At 45.4% G+C, this 16,717-nt stretch overlaps 1 protein-coding gene across 12 annotated transcripts in view; it reads right to left on the bottom strand.

The window, feature by feature from the left end:
* Wwox (WW domain containing oxidoreductase) overlaps positions 1-16,717 on the bottom strand; it is a 902,911-nt gene that overhangs the window by 848,226 nt on the left and 37,968 nt on the right. For all 12 annotated transcript variants that reach the window (XM_076915921.1, XM_076915922.1, XM_076915920.1 and 9 more), the window contains exon 5: positions 2,805-2,911. In XM_076915921.1, coding sequence (XP_076772036.1) covers positions 2,805-2,911 — 107 coding nt within the window. The remainder of the gene's footprint in view (positions 1-2,804; positions 2,912-16,717) is intronic.

Here is a 16,717-nt window from a genome sequence, read left to right as displayed (position 1 = left end):
CAAAGGTCTGAGTTTCTACAGCCCAAACCCTCCAGGATGCGATTTCAGAGTTTGAAACTGCAAGAGATACATTTGTTTCCACTAGTGTTTCCTGTTTCCAGGTCCCTAACTTGAATGTTTTCAGATAATCATTCCTCTAGGATTGCTACTCCACATCAAGAAACTGTCTAGTGAAACTACACGGTGATAATTCCCATCATCTGAAGCTGGCTCACAGGAACACCATTAGAGCTTAACATGAAAGGAGAGAGTACATGCCGGGTCTCTGAGATCATCTCATTAAACCTTCTTCAGCAGAGTTGTGCCAGATGTATTAAGAGACTTACCCGAGGTAGATCCAGGAAGTTCTGCCTCTGTGTATCAAACAGTAATGGAATCAGGACAAGTGTAGTGGCTCATACCTACAATTCCAGAACTCAGGAGACAGATGCAGGGTGACTACTGTGAGTTCAAAGCTTCAAAGCTAGCCTGGGCTACACTGTGAGATCCTGCCTAAAAAGAGAAAGAGAGAGAGAGGGGGAGAGAGAGAGAAACAGAGAGAGAGAGAGAGACAGAGAGAGACAGAGAGAAAGAGAGAGAGCGCAACAGAGATGGGATGACAGATAAAAGGAGAGACAAATAGGTTACAGAAAGATCAAAGACAATTAGATGACAGATGATAGTCTGATAGATGACAGACAAATAGATGATAGACAGGTGATAGATAGATGGTAAGTAGACAGACAGATGATAGATAGATAGATAGATAGATAGATAGATAGATAGATAGATAGATAGACAGATTCAAATAATACAGAACTGGTAGGTGATAGACAGTGAATTTAATAGATGATAAACAGATAAATAGATAGGTAGATGAAAATAGAGGATAGACAGATTTAAGATATCAAAATCGAATCACTACAGGTCATTCTGTTCCCATCTGTGGTGCAGTCTAAGAAAACGATCGGTTCAAAGATGAAAAGCAATTGAGCTATGCCATTCCCTTCTGAGACCAGCTTCAGTGTTAATATCCTTGTACAGTATACTAACTGTATACTAACTGCAGAATCACTGAAGTCAACAGAATCATACTCTTCCAACTTGAAACACATCATTTCAAAGTCTGAGAAGTCTAACCATCCTTGAGACACCAGGTAAGCTCTTCCACACAATCAACAGGAATGGACATTATAGCAACAACTAGGCCACTGAAAGTTTACCTGCATATGTAACTCAGTGAAGAGAGGAACTCTCTGTCAAGTTTCAATCCCATGGGTAAGTCACGGACTTAAATACTGAAGAGGGTTCACATACTTCAGATCTAGTTTCACATGAATTTAGGAGAAAGTCTGATGCAGGTGACAGAGCGACACTGTATCACTTGCAATCGTACAATATGTATCATTTGTAATCTCACAAGAAGCTAACAACCTTCCTACCCCCCAAATGGGACCCTGGCTAACAATGCAGAAGTACTGGCTGGAATAGCATACATACAACCATTAAAGAGAATGAGGTTGTATGGTTTAGAGGAACCATGTCACCCCAAAGGTTCATATATGAAGGGTTATTCCCTCAGGCAGCAGTGCTCAGATGTGGAGCTTTGGGGGATGAAATTAGATCACAAAGATTCTGACTTCATGGATGGACAGGTCTACTGGTTGGTACAGAATCAGATGGTATGGTTGGGAGGTGCTGGAACTTAGAGAGGGGCACCTAGTTGAGAAATATAGGCCACTAGGGCGTGAGGTGTCCTAGAGGATACATGTAAGCCCCAATCAGTCCCCCACCAACTCCCTTCTTCCTCCCTCACTCCCCATTGCCCTTTCTCTCCTGTCTGGTTTGCTTCCTTCCTCACCAGTCTAAAAGCAAAGGGGTCAGGCTGAAACCTGAGCCAAAACTAATGCTCCCTGCTCCTTTCTCTTTGTCAGGAATTGTAACCAGGGAGCAAAGCCCTAGCCCAAAGGCTGAGATTTCACCCTGTGGAAAGATGGTACTGTATATTAAATGAGCCAATCAAAGCGCAGATCAGCAAGTGCATCTGATGGGGGGGGGCGCGCGGCGGCACGCACATGCATGCACTTAATTGCCTACGTTTGGAAACTTTTTCTGGAGGGGTGCACAAGAAATAGTTAAGGATATGTACCTTTCAGGGTCCAGGGAGGACATTTACTTGTTACCTTCTCTTTCTGCAGGAAAACAGGACTCATGTAGATATTACCATCTTGCTCCCTTGTGACTCTCTGAGGACCCTTGAAGTCTGTCGGGTGGGCCCTTCTGTGTCTGAACATGCCATTGCTACTTCTCAGTGCCATCTCCCCTGCTGTCTGCATGGCTTACCCTCTAACTTCATGAAGTCAAGGGGGACCCATGGAGAAGAAATGTTTCAGCAGGAGGAGATGGGATTGGGGGCGGGGGAGATAAAAAGGACTAAAATGTATAACATCCACATATAAAACAGTGAAGATGAGAACAATCAAATGACTGCAGAAGCAGGGGAACGGTGGCCTATGAGCGCACACATCCCGACTGCATCCATACGCGGTTCGTTTCTCCTAATAAAAGATTTCAATATGTAAACATTCTCAAATCCCTAAGTAATAAAGCAAGTGACACTGGCAGTGAACTATAAACAAACGCATGGGTGATAACCATCTCACTCACCCTCCCCTTCACACAGTAAACAATGTGAAGATGACTCAGAAAGCAAAGATGTCACTCCAGGAGCAGCGAACTGTGCGCGCTGCACTGAAACCTCCATGCGCTCTGCCTGGGCTATGTACGGATTTGACAGTTAGAAAACAAAGCAGCTGGGCACTTACCCATTCCTCCAGAATGCGGGACACGGCCTCGCTGGCTCTGCTCATGTTCCTACAGGCCAGGATTACATGGGCACCATGGAGGGCAAAGGACTTGGCGGTTTCAAACCCTGTGGTTAAAAGAAGTCCATGTTAGAAACAACGCTAGCGTCAACGTGTGAGCCATAAAGGGACATGTTAGAGGACAGCACTGACAAGACTCAGTGGTTCTCAACCAGAGGTGATTTGTGCCCCAGGCGACAGGGGCAGGTCAGGAGATATTTTTCAGTGGGTGAGGCCGTGCAGTGGAGTGCTGGTGGCTTTAGTGACATGACAGAGAAACCGTCTTACTTTAGACACACAGCAGAGCCCTGCTGAGAGAGAAGGCCAACAGCAAGACGTGAGAAAGCTGTCCCAAGGACGACAGCTGTATCAAAGGTGAAGGCCCGGCCCAAGAGAGTTCAGGCTACAGCCAGTTGCTTCACTACCAACCATGACTAGACCCTTTGTTTAATGAGATGGCCCCGTATTCTACTTTGTGATGGGGGTTTCCAGAACTTACAAATCCAGCAACTGTGGTACTCTATGTATCCTAGGCCCTCCTTCTTACCCTTCTGGTAAGAACAGCTAGAAAATAATCTGAGCGCATATATATATATATATATATATATATATATATATATATATATATGCATGCACACATATACACACATACATATGTGTGTGAAGGCATGTGCCTATGTGGGAACACATGCTTATATACACACACAAGTATGCATATACATCCTTCTTTGAAAATATCATAGAAGTATGGTATAACTAAGGACTCAGAAGGCCAAGGTTTGGGAAGGCAGGGCAGCACATAGCAGGACTATGGGATGTCACTCAAGTCCTTTTCCAGTTCTACAGTAGTAGAAGAGAGACAGTAAGCTTGTGCCTCACAGGCAGAGAAAGACATCAATGTAAGGCCAGGGTCCAAAAGGAAGGATCCTGGTAAGTATACCAGGGCTACTGTCTCACAGGAGAACTAGAGTCAGGCCACCCTTTCAGGAAGCTTAGCCTCAGGCATTTCGGTCTCTGAATGGATTAAAGTGGACTGTCCCTATCTAACTACAAAACTCTCTAGAGGAAGGAGCCTGCCATCCAGAGCCTCAATTATCCCTCCAACTATTTCACAGTCCCATGTAAAATCTCAGGAATGAGAGCCTAAAATAGTAAGACACACAAGGAAACCAGATGTTACAAAAGGCCAGAAGAGAGAAGAACAGAAGTAAACGCAGGAGCAACAGTTTTTGATGGTATCAGAAAAAGTGGCTGAAGCATTATGGTTATAATCTCAGGAAAGGGGAACTAAAAAGAGCAGTTGATAGCACTTGCTGCTTTCCCAAAAGACTAAGTTCAGTTCCCAGCACCCACCTCTTTTTGAGTCTGCTTTTTGAGAATAGATGGATGTCCCTAAGAGTGGCCAAGATCAATAGTATTTACAGTGACCAGGGACCCCCATGCCATCACTTTCTATTACTTTATAAAATGACTTCTTTACCACCAGAGACCTTGATCAATTCAGTGTCCCCCCACCCTTCTCTTACAGCCTTCTGGCCCAGCATACACGGGCAGATGGGGCTCCCAATTCTTTCTGCATGCATGTGGGTGTGCATTCGGGAAGAAACAAGAAGTCATGGCTACCCTGCTCTCCCTCTGTGCCTTCCTCCTGTAAGGCAGAATCCTTCACTAAACCTGGAGGTTTTCTGAGGAACAGGCAAGCCTCAGTTATGTACCTGTGTGTACCCCCCAATAGCCTCAGTTATGTACCTGTGTGTGCCCCCCAATAGCCTCAGTTATGTACCTGTGTGTGCCCCCCAATAGTGCTGAAGCCAAAGGCCAAGCAGCCATGCTCAGCTTTTTATGAGGATGTTGGAGATTCAAACTGAGGTTCTCATGTTTGCCCACAGAGCATTCTTACCCAACTAGTCATTACCCAAGAGTCCTGTTCAAGAGGCTCACAGACTCTTGTAGCTCCAGACCCAGGGGATCTGACGTCCTCTTCTAGCCTTTATGAGCAATGGTACACATGTGCACAAACCCACACTCTCCCACTAATAACCATAATGTAAAAGTACATAAACAGGGTCTGGAGAGCTGGCCCTTATAGGGACCCTGGTTCCGTACCCAGCATCCACATGGCAGCTCACAATTATCTGCTATCTGTAATTTCCGTTCCAAGGGACCCAATTGCCTTCTGTTGATCTCCATGGGCACTAGGCACACACAACGTACGTGTGTGTGTGTGTGTGTGTGTGTGTGTGTGTGTGTGTGTGCAAGATACTCATGCAGAAAATAAAAATAAATACATCTTTAAAATATAAATAAAGTCTTTGTAAGTTGCAATGGTGGTTTCATGGAGAGTCTTCTCCATGCCATCCAATCACACACAAAAGCACGTTCAGTTCAGTAGAGTATTCCCCTAAATTTTAAAATATTATAATAAAATAAAAATATTAAAAGGACTACATACCCACAAGCCCTAAAGTGATTCTGTGAAATGTTCAACTACCTTAGAATGTTAAATTTATAAGGTTTAAAAAGACAAACTCCGAGGGAAACACTTCTGAAAAAAAAAGTATGTCACAAGAATAAACCGGTAAATTGAAAGAGTCTACATATGTAAAGATATTGAATCCACATGTCAAAACCATCTAAAAAAAACCAAACAAAACAAAAAAATGGGGCTGGAGAAGCACAGGGTGAGAGAGGAAGAATGAATCTCATTTTAGAGTTAAAAACACAGCCATTGCTCTGAATGGCAAAATGCTACGTATTTTATAGATACATTTTAGGTTAAGGCATATGTGTTTGTGTATGTATATTTGTGCATGTACATGGTTCATATATGTAGTGTACACCAAAGCCACCAAATCCCATGAATCTGGAGTTACCTGTGGTTTTGCGCCATCCAACATGGGTTCTAGGGACTGAACCATAGTACTCTGGAAAGCAGGCAGCCCTCATAACCACCCAAGCCATCTCTCCAGGCCCAATGCCTCATTTTTTAAAGTTCTAGGAAATTCAAGCGAATATGCTTTCCTTTTTAAAAAAAAAATATTTTATTGCTATTCCATGTATGTATTTATATATGCATCCATCCATGTATGTGGACATCAGAGAACATTTTATTCTTTCTGTTATTGTTGCATGGATGTGTGTGGAGGGGCACACATGTATGTATATGGGCATGAGAGAACAAACTTCAGAGGTCAGTTCTTTCCTTCCACTGTAGGCTCCAGGGATTGAGCTTCCGTTCTGAGGCTAAACACTGGTTTTCAGAACAAGTACCTCTATCCACTGAGCCATGTCCCCAGTCCCCAAAATGCCACATTTTAGAAGCTAAGGCAGATGCAACACTGTTATTTACATGAAGGTACCACCGATGGGCCAGTCACACCTTCATCTATTACCTGGAACCTGATGTACCCATAAGATCTTTGAAAAAATGGCAAAACCTGGATCCCTCCTAAATTTCATGTCAATTCAATGACCAGAAGTGTGTGTGTGTGTGTGTGTGTGTGTGTGTGTGTGTGTGTGTGTTTCAAGATAGGGTTTCTCTGTGCAGCCCTGGCTGTCCTGGAACTTTCTCTGTAGACCAGGCTAGCCTGAAACTCACAAAATTTGCCTCTGCCTCTGCTTTCTGAGTGCTGAGGATTAAAGGTATATACTACCACCATTGAACTATTTTAATCATATTTCGATCAAATGATATTAAATTATAAATTGAAAGATATGACAAGCACAGTTCCCAGGCATTCCTTAGGAACCATTTTCTTTATTTTGAGACAAGTTCTTGCTATCTATCCTAGGATGGCTTGAAACTCACTATGTAGCCCAGAATGGCCTCAAACTCTACTTCTCCTGACTCTGCTTCCTGGGCATTGGGCTTCTAGGTGTGTGGCCCTGAAGCAACTGTATTATTCCTGGGTGTAAGGCCAGGCTGGTGCTGAAGCTGTATTCGGCTCTTCAGATTATCAGTGAACAGTTGTCTCCATGCCCTGGTCCTCACTAGGGAATGGATGGTTCATACAGCCTGCTAATGGGCCACAGTTCTGTGGAGGTCTGAATAATCCACCTTCTCTTAGACAGCAACCCTAATAATCCTGCAACTTGCTTTTTAATAAATAAAGACTAAATATTAAAATCCTGCCAGAATCCTGTTCGCTACAGTTTGAAAGGACACTGCCTGGAAATCTGCAGGGAAACAGGAAACATAACCTTCTCTGACACCTTTTATTTTCCTGGGTTACGCTATCTCACTTAACAAAATGACCTACTGCATAGGAGCCTGTATTACTGAAAGCTGTGCATCTGGTGTGACGTCAGCAACAGGCTGCCAGGGCGAGCGTGTGCCTTCTCTCCCTCAGATAAGTCCTGACTAGAGCTATGGCTAAGCCATTTGTCTCTGTGACTTGTAAAGTTATTCTCTGAACCCCACGCCTCCCTTTATCAAAACAGAGCTATACACACGGCTAGTGGACTTGTCAAAGCTACGGCCGACAAGTCCATTTTCTAATCCTTTACAACTGCCTTTGGAGCAAAAACAAAGCGGGGGATATTTCATAAGATGATGGTTTAACAGCAAGGACAATAACACGTTTATAGCAAACCACATCTCTAGAGTATGGAGTTTTATAAATTAAAAAAAAAAAAAAGTTTAATAACATTACCTACTGCTAAGTCCTGAATAAAGCCCATGAGGACAGCATCCCTCACGCTCGTAACACTGCGGCTGACGGTCAGCTTAATTAGCTAAGCGTAGTAGTGGTGAGCCAATCCTGCGTGGTGCCAAAGTTGGTGCAAAATAATGAAGGCAATGGTTTACTAAATTTAATAACCTGATTCATCTTATAAAAAATTAACTTCATGACAATGTTTAAATTGCAGCAACTTAACCATGAGGAGATAGCCAGTGAGTGCGGGAGAATATTTAACACTAATAAAATGAAGAGAATAAATAACAGAAGGCATTTTTAAACAATGGGCAGCAAGGCTTCCTAGCATCTGCCATAGGAGACCCGGACAGAAGAGCTAAGAAGCCCTGGGGATTTAACACCTCAAAGGTTCAGGCTTTCAGTTTTAAATACAAACAGCTAAGATAGAAAATGTACCCCCCAAAATTAAATGCCCCCTTACCTTACATTAGTTTTTGTTCTCAGGGATAGGAATTATAATGGCTAGTTACAGAACAAACCAAATACACAAACAGTTCTATTTGCCTCATTTTCGTCCACCCTTTCCATCCTCTCCTTCCTCCCTTCCCACACCCCCACCCCACTGTCACCCCCACCCCACTATCTCCAGCTTCCTCTCTCAGTACTCCCCATGTTAGTCCTTTTCTTCCTAACTGAATTAGCTGCAGGGTCAAGCGTTTCTAAAGGAGCTTAAGATGGGAGCACTGGGGCTCCAACCACATCTGATAACCGACCAGGAAGCCACACCAAACAGAGGTGAACACTAGCATCTCATGACGGTCAGGCACAGGGAACTGGAAAGTTTGCTGTTGGTGTTTCCCAGGAATCACATGCTCAGATGGATGGCTCATCCAGATCTGTTGTTATTGTTGTGACAAGTTCTTGTTATGAGCAAACGCTGATCCTCTTGCCTCTGGCTCCTGAAAGCTAGGAATACAACCATGCACAGGATACCTAGCCATCTGTGATGGCTATTACTGATTGTCAGGATGTAGCATGCATCAGAATGTGTCACTGTGTGGCAGCAGGAACCGGGGAACAAGAACTACATCAGAACTGAAGGAGATAAGAAAGAAACAGGCGCACAAAAAGGTACCAGGAATGACAAAAGACCAGGAATGGCCTCACAGCAGAAATTTAAAGACTGGAATGGAGCCAGTCAGTGGTGGTGCACGCCTTTAATTCCAGCACTTGGGAGGCAGAGGCAGGCGGATTTCTGAGTTTGAGGCCAGCCTGCTCTACAGACTGAGTTCCAGGACAGCCAGGGCTACACAGAGAAACCCTGTCACAAAAACCAAAAGACAAAACAAAACAAAAAAAGACTGGAATGGAGACTGAGCCATGCATACCAATGGACAGAAGAATGTTAAGGAAAAACACTGGATGGAGTGAAACACTGTGAGTTACTCGTGGTGGTGGTAGTAGTAGGTGTTGTTGTTGTTGTTGCTGCTGCTGTTGTTTATCCAATTAAAGCCTCTCCAGTGGCCTTGAAGATGAAGGAGTCATATAGACAGGAAGTGCCGTGATCAGCCAGGTGGGGACAAAGAAGCCTCTGATGCTGAGTTGTAGGGCCATGAAAGGGGTCTTGGTTTTTGATAGAAGCACTGACTGGAAGTAGCCCGGAGACCCTGCAAGGGACGGGCATCTATTCCACCACGCTCCCAGAATCCAGGCTCCTAACATGTGGCATGGAACTCCATTAACCTGAGCTGTTCAATCACACAGGATGCAGCCCCTCCCAAAGGGCACAGGTAGAGAGGGCTTGACTACAAGCCTCAGCCTCAAGAGATTTACATACTAATGAGATACCTGAAGGCCAGAGGACATAGCCAATTAAGCATTCTTCCCCAGACCCTACCCCCTTTCTCCCTCCCTATTTAACTCAGGTCTACCTGATCCAGCTACCATCCGCCATGAAAATAAAGCCTGTAAAACTCATGGACTTTCTCGTGTCATTGGGACCGAGCCCTGAGGAACCGTGGAGAAGGCCTTTAATGAGCCTGCTGTAGCCGCAGCCACCATGCCTAACTTCCCGAACTTTCTGCGTTTCCAGCCACCCTACCCACACTGAGTGGCTAAATTTGTAAATTAGAAAAACACTTGGAGAAATCTACAAAGCATGGCGACTGTCTAAATCTGGGCATGAGTGGCATCCAGAAGGTACCAATGGTTCCCTAGCAGCACAGGTATGCCTAGCCACTTGTTTGCATGGACAGAAAACACACAAGGAAAGATGGATCTGTGCTCAGAGCAGGTGGCCACACATGAGTACAAAGCAGCCCACAGATTCCACAGGCATGAAAGACTTCACAGTGAGAAGGCAGAAACAACAAGCCCTGACAAGGTGTTGTAGACACAGGCTCAAAGAACAAGGCAGATTCTTCCACAGTGCCAGAAATATTCTTTCTGGTTGGAGATTTTTAATTTCTTGCATATTGTGAATGTGCTTGGGCCGTGTCCCCATTTACTGTAAATTATGGTTTTAATTATCATTTTTATTAAGATGCCCAAAGGAGTTGGGACTTACGACACTGGTAATTTCTAATGGGCTGTTATTATTAATTTATAATTGTGAAACACTGGAGACAAACACTACTTGCAACTGTATGCCAATAAAAGGACCCAGAAATGGTGGTCCGCTGCCCAATGTACCACACACACACACACCAAGAATGGACCATTGGTGCAGTCTTTAGGAACCAAGCAACAAGTCAGAGAATCTGCCCCCCACCAGCCTTCATCACATGCAGAGTAGGAAGACAAGCCTGGGCATTGCAGGTGACATTAGATTTGGGGACAATTCAGAGCCGGGGAGCTGTTGTTTGATTTTGGATGTGATTGGCTGGGTAATTGTGCACACACAAAGTACAGCATGTGCAGCTTCAAGGATAGCCTCAGGTCTGCTCCTGGGCAGGGTCTCTACTGACCACCATGTACACCAGGCTAGCTGCCTGGCTGACCCAAGAGCTTTCAGGGGTCCCCATGTTTTCTGCCTCCCATCTTACCGTGAGAATGCTCAATGATCGATGCTCAGTACAGCCTGGCTTTTATGTGGGTTCTTGGAGTGCAAAGTCAGGCTATCGCCCTTTCATGCTTTCACACTTGCGTTTGCTAAGCCATCTCTATGTAAACAACCCACTAGTGTGGGCCAGGAGTCCTGCTCAGCAGCAGACTGCTTGCCTGTGTGAGGCTGAGTTCAAGCCCCAACACTACGAAATAATAAAACAAACAAACACCAGAACCCAGTAGTTTTAAGGATGTGAGTTTCCCTTACACTCTCTTAAATCCACAAGGACCACATTTTCCAAACAGATCTGACTAATGTAAATGGAATTTAAAAGACATCACATTGACTGAGACACTGAATCCCAATTCTCCTGAGGCACTACAGAGGAAGTTCTGGGATACACAGCCATCCCAGTGAATGAGGACAAAGCCAAGAAGCAGTGATAACCGGCTTTGCTGATTCTGTAACTATTCTAACTCCATGCATAACTTCTTGCATGATCTTGCTGACCATCCATACTGTTTCAATGACATACCTGAGTTGCAAAGAGTTGCAGGTCACTCTCACCAAACAGAATCCACAACTGCCAACTCTTAAGAAACCATAAAACATGCGATCTCTCCAGAGAAAGTTAGTCAAGGCCAGCCTTGCATTGAAAACGATGCATCAAATACAGCCAATGAGAGGTTACCTTACAAAGCACAGTGCTTTCCCAACACCCTTCCCACCTTAAAATACCAAGAGAAAGATACTAGTTCAAGAGATGAAAACTTGGAGGTAGGAAATGGGTTGGTTCCTCACTGGGACTCTTTTCTTCAACATTCCCAAGCTGTAGCTCTATGATGTGGGCAACACAGCACCGGAATGGATTTTGCAGTACTAGATAATAAATTGCAAGTGACTGTGTGAGATCTCTCAAGAGGCGAAACTGACCTCGGGCTGGCTACGAGTGCTGCCACAGTACCGGGTGAGGAAGTTCTCATCTGACCCGCTAGTGACAGTCCTGGTTAGAAGTCACAGGGAGAAGGTTGCCCGGAGATCACAAATTAGCACTGTCCTCGACAGGCCCGATGAAGACGCATTCTGTAATTGCAAGTATGTTGAGCAGTGCCTGAGTTGTCAGGGTGTGGGGGAACCAGACAACCTCATGTGTGAAGAGAAAGGGAGACATAAACTGACTCGAAACCTCTGAGGGCAACTGGACATACCAAGTGTTAAATGGGCGTGCTCTGTAGCCCAGGTATTCCACAACTAGCCCTTTAGCCTACAAACACACTTGCACACGTACATAATACTGTGGGAAAAACACTTGATGCCACATTGTTTGCGAGAGCCAGGAAAAAATATAATCCACCTAATTGCCCATTGGTTACGTTATATTAGCCACATGGCATGCAGAGACTAAAATATACTGTGCTTTGCTTCGGTGCAGTGGGGCTGGAGAGGTGGCTCAGTGGGTAAGAACACTCGGTGTGCCGGCACGAAAACCTGAGTTCGGGTTCCAGCGAAAAGCTGGGCGAACATGCCTCTATCCTTTAACTCCAGTACTGTCAGAGGCAGAGACGGGGTGGCTTACTGGCAAACAGTTTAGCTCCATCTTCAGATTGAGAGGGAGACCCCTGCCTCATTCCGTATGGGGGAAGAGTGGTGGAGATACACCCAACACCCTCCTCAGGCCTTTATGCGTGCACATGGGCAAACACCCCCACACACGATACACGTGGGTGCAAATCACAGAGTACTGAAGAATACAGCCCAGACCCACCTGCCTAGAGATGGTACCCACAGTGGGCTGGGCCAGCCCACATCAACCATTGATCAAGATAATCTCTCACAGACATGACCACAGGCTAATCTGAACAAGGCGATTCTTTCCACTGAGCCTCTCTCTTCCCAGGAGGCCTTAGATTGTGCTGAGTTGACATTAAAACCTAACCAGGACAGCAAGGGTCGCAGCTCGGTAGCAGAACGCTTGCCTAGCATGCATAAATTTCTACCTTCAATCCCCAACACTGGGGGCAAAGAGGAAGCTGGGCTAGGCTGGGAATAGAGCTCCCTGACAGAACGCTTGTCTAAACGACACAAGGCTTTGAGTTCAACAGGCAGCTATCACACACACACAAAGCTAAAGCGTAGGATGGCCTGCGCAAGGGAACCTAACTGAAGAAGGCGCATGTGCAAACAGCGCTGACACTGATTACCCTGAGAGAGAGCGATTGTTTGGGAGCAAGGAAGATTTACTGTACATGTGGCGACGCATGCCATTTCAATTTTTAACACATGTATGTATGTATGCCTGTTACTGTCAGAAACTAAAAATAACCAACTGAATGACATCTAATTGATAATTTATGGGTCTTTATGAATTTTAATACAGAGCAATCAAAGCAGGTAAGAACGGGAGGAAGCGATTCAAACTTCAAGGATGTTTTTAGCTGTCTGGCGTGTAGACTGTGGAAACATCCAGGTAAGGGGGTGACCTGGGAGAGCTCCTAGCTGCTGGGCATCATGCCGGGTGCTTTCTGCAATGCAGGGCTTCTAAGAAGCTCTTCAAGGAAACCTAGAAATGGTATCACCATTTCACACAAAGACAAGCAGTGAACGGAATGTGATGTAACCCTACCTGTGCATGTCATGAGCTGTGGCCACCATTATGTGCTTATGTGCTTTTGGTACTTGGACGACGTAACATCAATAATATCAGCAGCTGCCCTTCTCAAGGAAAAGTGGTTTCCATAGCTCATGCTTCAATGCCAGTAATGTTTTCAAGCCTCTCTCTCATCTGTGTCACCAGAGCGGAAGGCAAGAACTGTGGCCTCTTCGGCCACCCTACTGCACCAACACACCTGCTTCGTGGAGTCTATCCCCCCCCAACTCTGTCACGTTTTCTACTCTTTAACGCTTCATCTCGGAGCACAGAATTAACACCATTTCACAACTGACTTCATAAACAGGGCTCTGTGTGAGACCTATGAGGGGCGAAAGCAAGGCCACAGAAAATAAAGTCCCTCTGCACCTTCTTCCGAGAACGGTAACGGCTTTTTAGACTGAACGGGGAGCTCTTTTCCTGCTTCCAACGGCCAATGTGCAATCTCAGCACCGAGGTCCCAGGATGAGCTGACACTTTTTTTTCCCTTTAATTCCTAAAGGCTGGTGAATCCGAACATCAAAGGGATATCCTGATTGAATTGGGTTCGAGTGGCCACGGCTCGCATCCCTGCTCCACAAACGTAACAGGGACTCCGCAGTGGCTGGTTGTCTACGCCTCTTTAAGCAGCGTACGCGTGGCACAATGATACACGTGCTCCAGAGCCCGAGGACAATTAATTAAACACGGGACAGAAATTAAAGAGAACAACGGTCTCCTGATGCAAAATGTCTTCAAACCCGCCTTTTAGATGCTAAGAACGCTGTGCCTTGGCAAGACACAAGACAGCTTTCTCTAGTTCACGGGCGTTGAGAGAAGTGGGGATCCCAGGGAGCCAGGATCTCACACACAGTACACAGGGGTTTATTATGTTCTCTTCAGCTCAAGCTTCTATTTCAACATCCACACACCTGCACGTGCACGCACACACACAGACACACACACTTGCATGCAAACACACCCCACATACTCAATGTGCACCCACACATTTGCACTTCTAGACCCTAGGCATAGTGCTTCTGGTTTGCCTAAGTGGAAGGGTTTACCCAGAAAGCTTAGCCTTTTGTACTTTGAAGAAGTCACTTCCATACACTTCAAGAGCAGAAGCAAACCCCCCCGCAGAGTCTCCTCTCGGGGCTGGGCTGTACTGAACCTGCAGTGTCTGTGCAGAGACAGGACTGTGCAGAAAGGGACAGCCTCTCAGCCCTCCCTTCCCCCCCATCCTCTGGCTCTTGCACACTTTCCACCTCCCCGTCTGCAGTGCAGGAAGGGGGTTGATCCAGATGCTTCACTGAGGACTTCCTCAATGACCACTCCCAACATTCCTTCCTATACCTGTCTACGAAGAAGTGGGTAGGGCGGAAGAAGTTAATAATGAGGAGGAGGAAAAGGAAAAGAAGGACGTAGAAAGAGGGAAAAGATGGAGAGGGGGGCTCTGACTACACTGGGAACCCTCAGCAAGGGAAGTCAGCCAGGGGCTCGACTGCCCTGTATCAAACCTGTCAGTTTGCACCACCACCTAGTCAAGCACTTTCTTAAGAAATGTCACTGATCTTGGTACATCACTGACACTATTGAGAAAATTAAGTTCTTCTTGCTCCATGGGTGTGTTACACAAAACTGGCATGACTCAGCACTTTTTTGCAGTTCCCCATTTAATGTGTCCAAATTCGCTTTTTCTTTTTTTTTTTTCTTTCTCTTTCTCCCCCCCACCCCCCCACAAGGTCTCAGGATGCAGGCCTGGCTGACCTGGATATGACTACATAGACCAGGCTGGCCTCAGAATCACATGGAACTTCCTGCCTCTGCCTCCAGTGCTGGGATATTGTGTGTGTGTGTGTGTGTGTGTGTGTGTGTGTGTGTGTGTGTGTGTGTTTTTATATATATGAGTGTGTGTGTTTATTTGTATGAGTGTGTATGTGTACATGTATATGAGTGTGTGTTTATGTGTATGAGAGTGTTTATTTGTATAAGTGTGTATGTGTATATGTGTATGAGTGTGTGTGTATGTGTGTGTGTTTATGTAAATGAGTGTGTGTTTATTTGTATGAGTGTGTATGTGTATATGTGTATGAGTGTGTATGAGTGTGTATGTGTTTGTGTATCTGAGTGTGTGTGTTTACTTGTATGAGTGTGTATGTGTATATGTGTATGAGTGTGTGTGTGTGTGTGTGTGTGTGCGCGCGCGCGCAGCATCAAGCCCAGCCAAGGCGTACTTCTCCTTCGCCACCACTCCTAACCGTTTCTTGAAAGCAGGGATTAACTTCAGTCTTTTACGAGGGACACACAGCCAGAGTTATGCTGTTTGTGCTCTTGACCCTCGGTGACTTTACTCAAAACCAATGAGTTCGATAACTCTGAATTAAATCAGTGACTGCGAAACTTCCTGTGATTGAGATACAATACTGACTAAGAACAAAATATTCGCTCAAAACATAAAATAAAAAGGCTAAGTGTAAAAAAACAAATGTGATGCCCAAAAAGCCCTAATGAAAAGATTATCCTGTTTTTGGAGTCAGTTTTCAAAAAGTATCTCTAATAATCTACATAACAAATTGAATAATATCTTTAACAATATTACTTTTGAAGCTTGGTAAAATCTGGTGGCTTGGCTGGATGCCTGTTGCTATTTTGTTCTGTTTTTATCAAACATAAATGTTGACAGTATCTAAATTCAACTTAAAAAAAAAAAGCCCTACTTTTCTACCGCCCACTCCCCAATTTTCTTGCAATAATCACACCCACACTGCTGTGGAGTGGAAGGATCCGTAACTGCTGCTTTCAGAACTGGACATAGGTCTGCATCACTGTTTCCAAGCACATGTGTGCACACACACATAGAGGCCAGAGGTTGCTGTCAAGTCTCTTCCTCGATCACGGTCCACAATTATCTCCGAAACAAGGTCTCTTCCTGAAGCCAGTGGCAGGCTGGCTAGCTGGCACATTGCTCAAGGAATCTCTGACTCTGCCTCCCCAATGCTGTTTGTAGACATGCACCAGAATGCCCAGATTTTTCCATGGGTCCTAGGGACCTGCATCCAGGTCTTCACGCCTGTGCTCCAAGAACTCTCCCAACTGAGCCATCTCCCCGGCTCCCAGCGCACCTTTCTGATGGAACACACCTGGTGAGGAGAGCGAGGGTCCCAACAGAGCTCACACTCGTTAGGGAAATTACCCATCACTTTTTAAGCTCACAGAGAGCTGCTTGTATAAAAACCATACAGACTCGGGAGGGGAAGGACAAAAGGAGTGTTGAGTGTGATAACATCTTGGTTTAGACAGCCAGCACCAGATGCTAGTGAAAGCCATCAGCTTTAAAGTCTGCACTCCTCAGGAACCTTGCGAGCTAACCGCTAGCTGTGATCAGGCACCTGCTTGCCAAGAACTTCAGGGACGCACACAGCACCTTCTAGCTGAGGCTGATTTTGCCTCATTCTTGAAGCTCAGCCAGCTGTTCACTTTTGCTTGGCTCCCCTCATCCGGCTGCTGCCTCTGGTCCAAGAAGTCTGGGTAGAAGTTTCCAACATCAGTAATGGGAATGATG

Source organism: Arvicanthis niloticus, chromosome 18 (genome assembly GCF_011762505.2).
Source record: "Arvicanthis niloticus isolate mArvNil1 chromosome 18, mArvNil1.pat.X, whole genome shotgun sequence".
Taxonomy (NCBI): domain Eukaryota; kingdom Metazoa; phylum Chordata; class Mammalia; order Rodentia; family Muridae; genus Arvicanthis; species Arvicanthis niloticus.
This window is presented reverse-complemented; position numbering and strand designations above follow the sequence as displayed.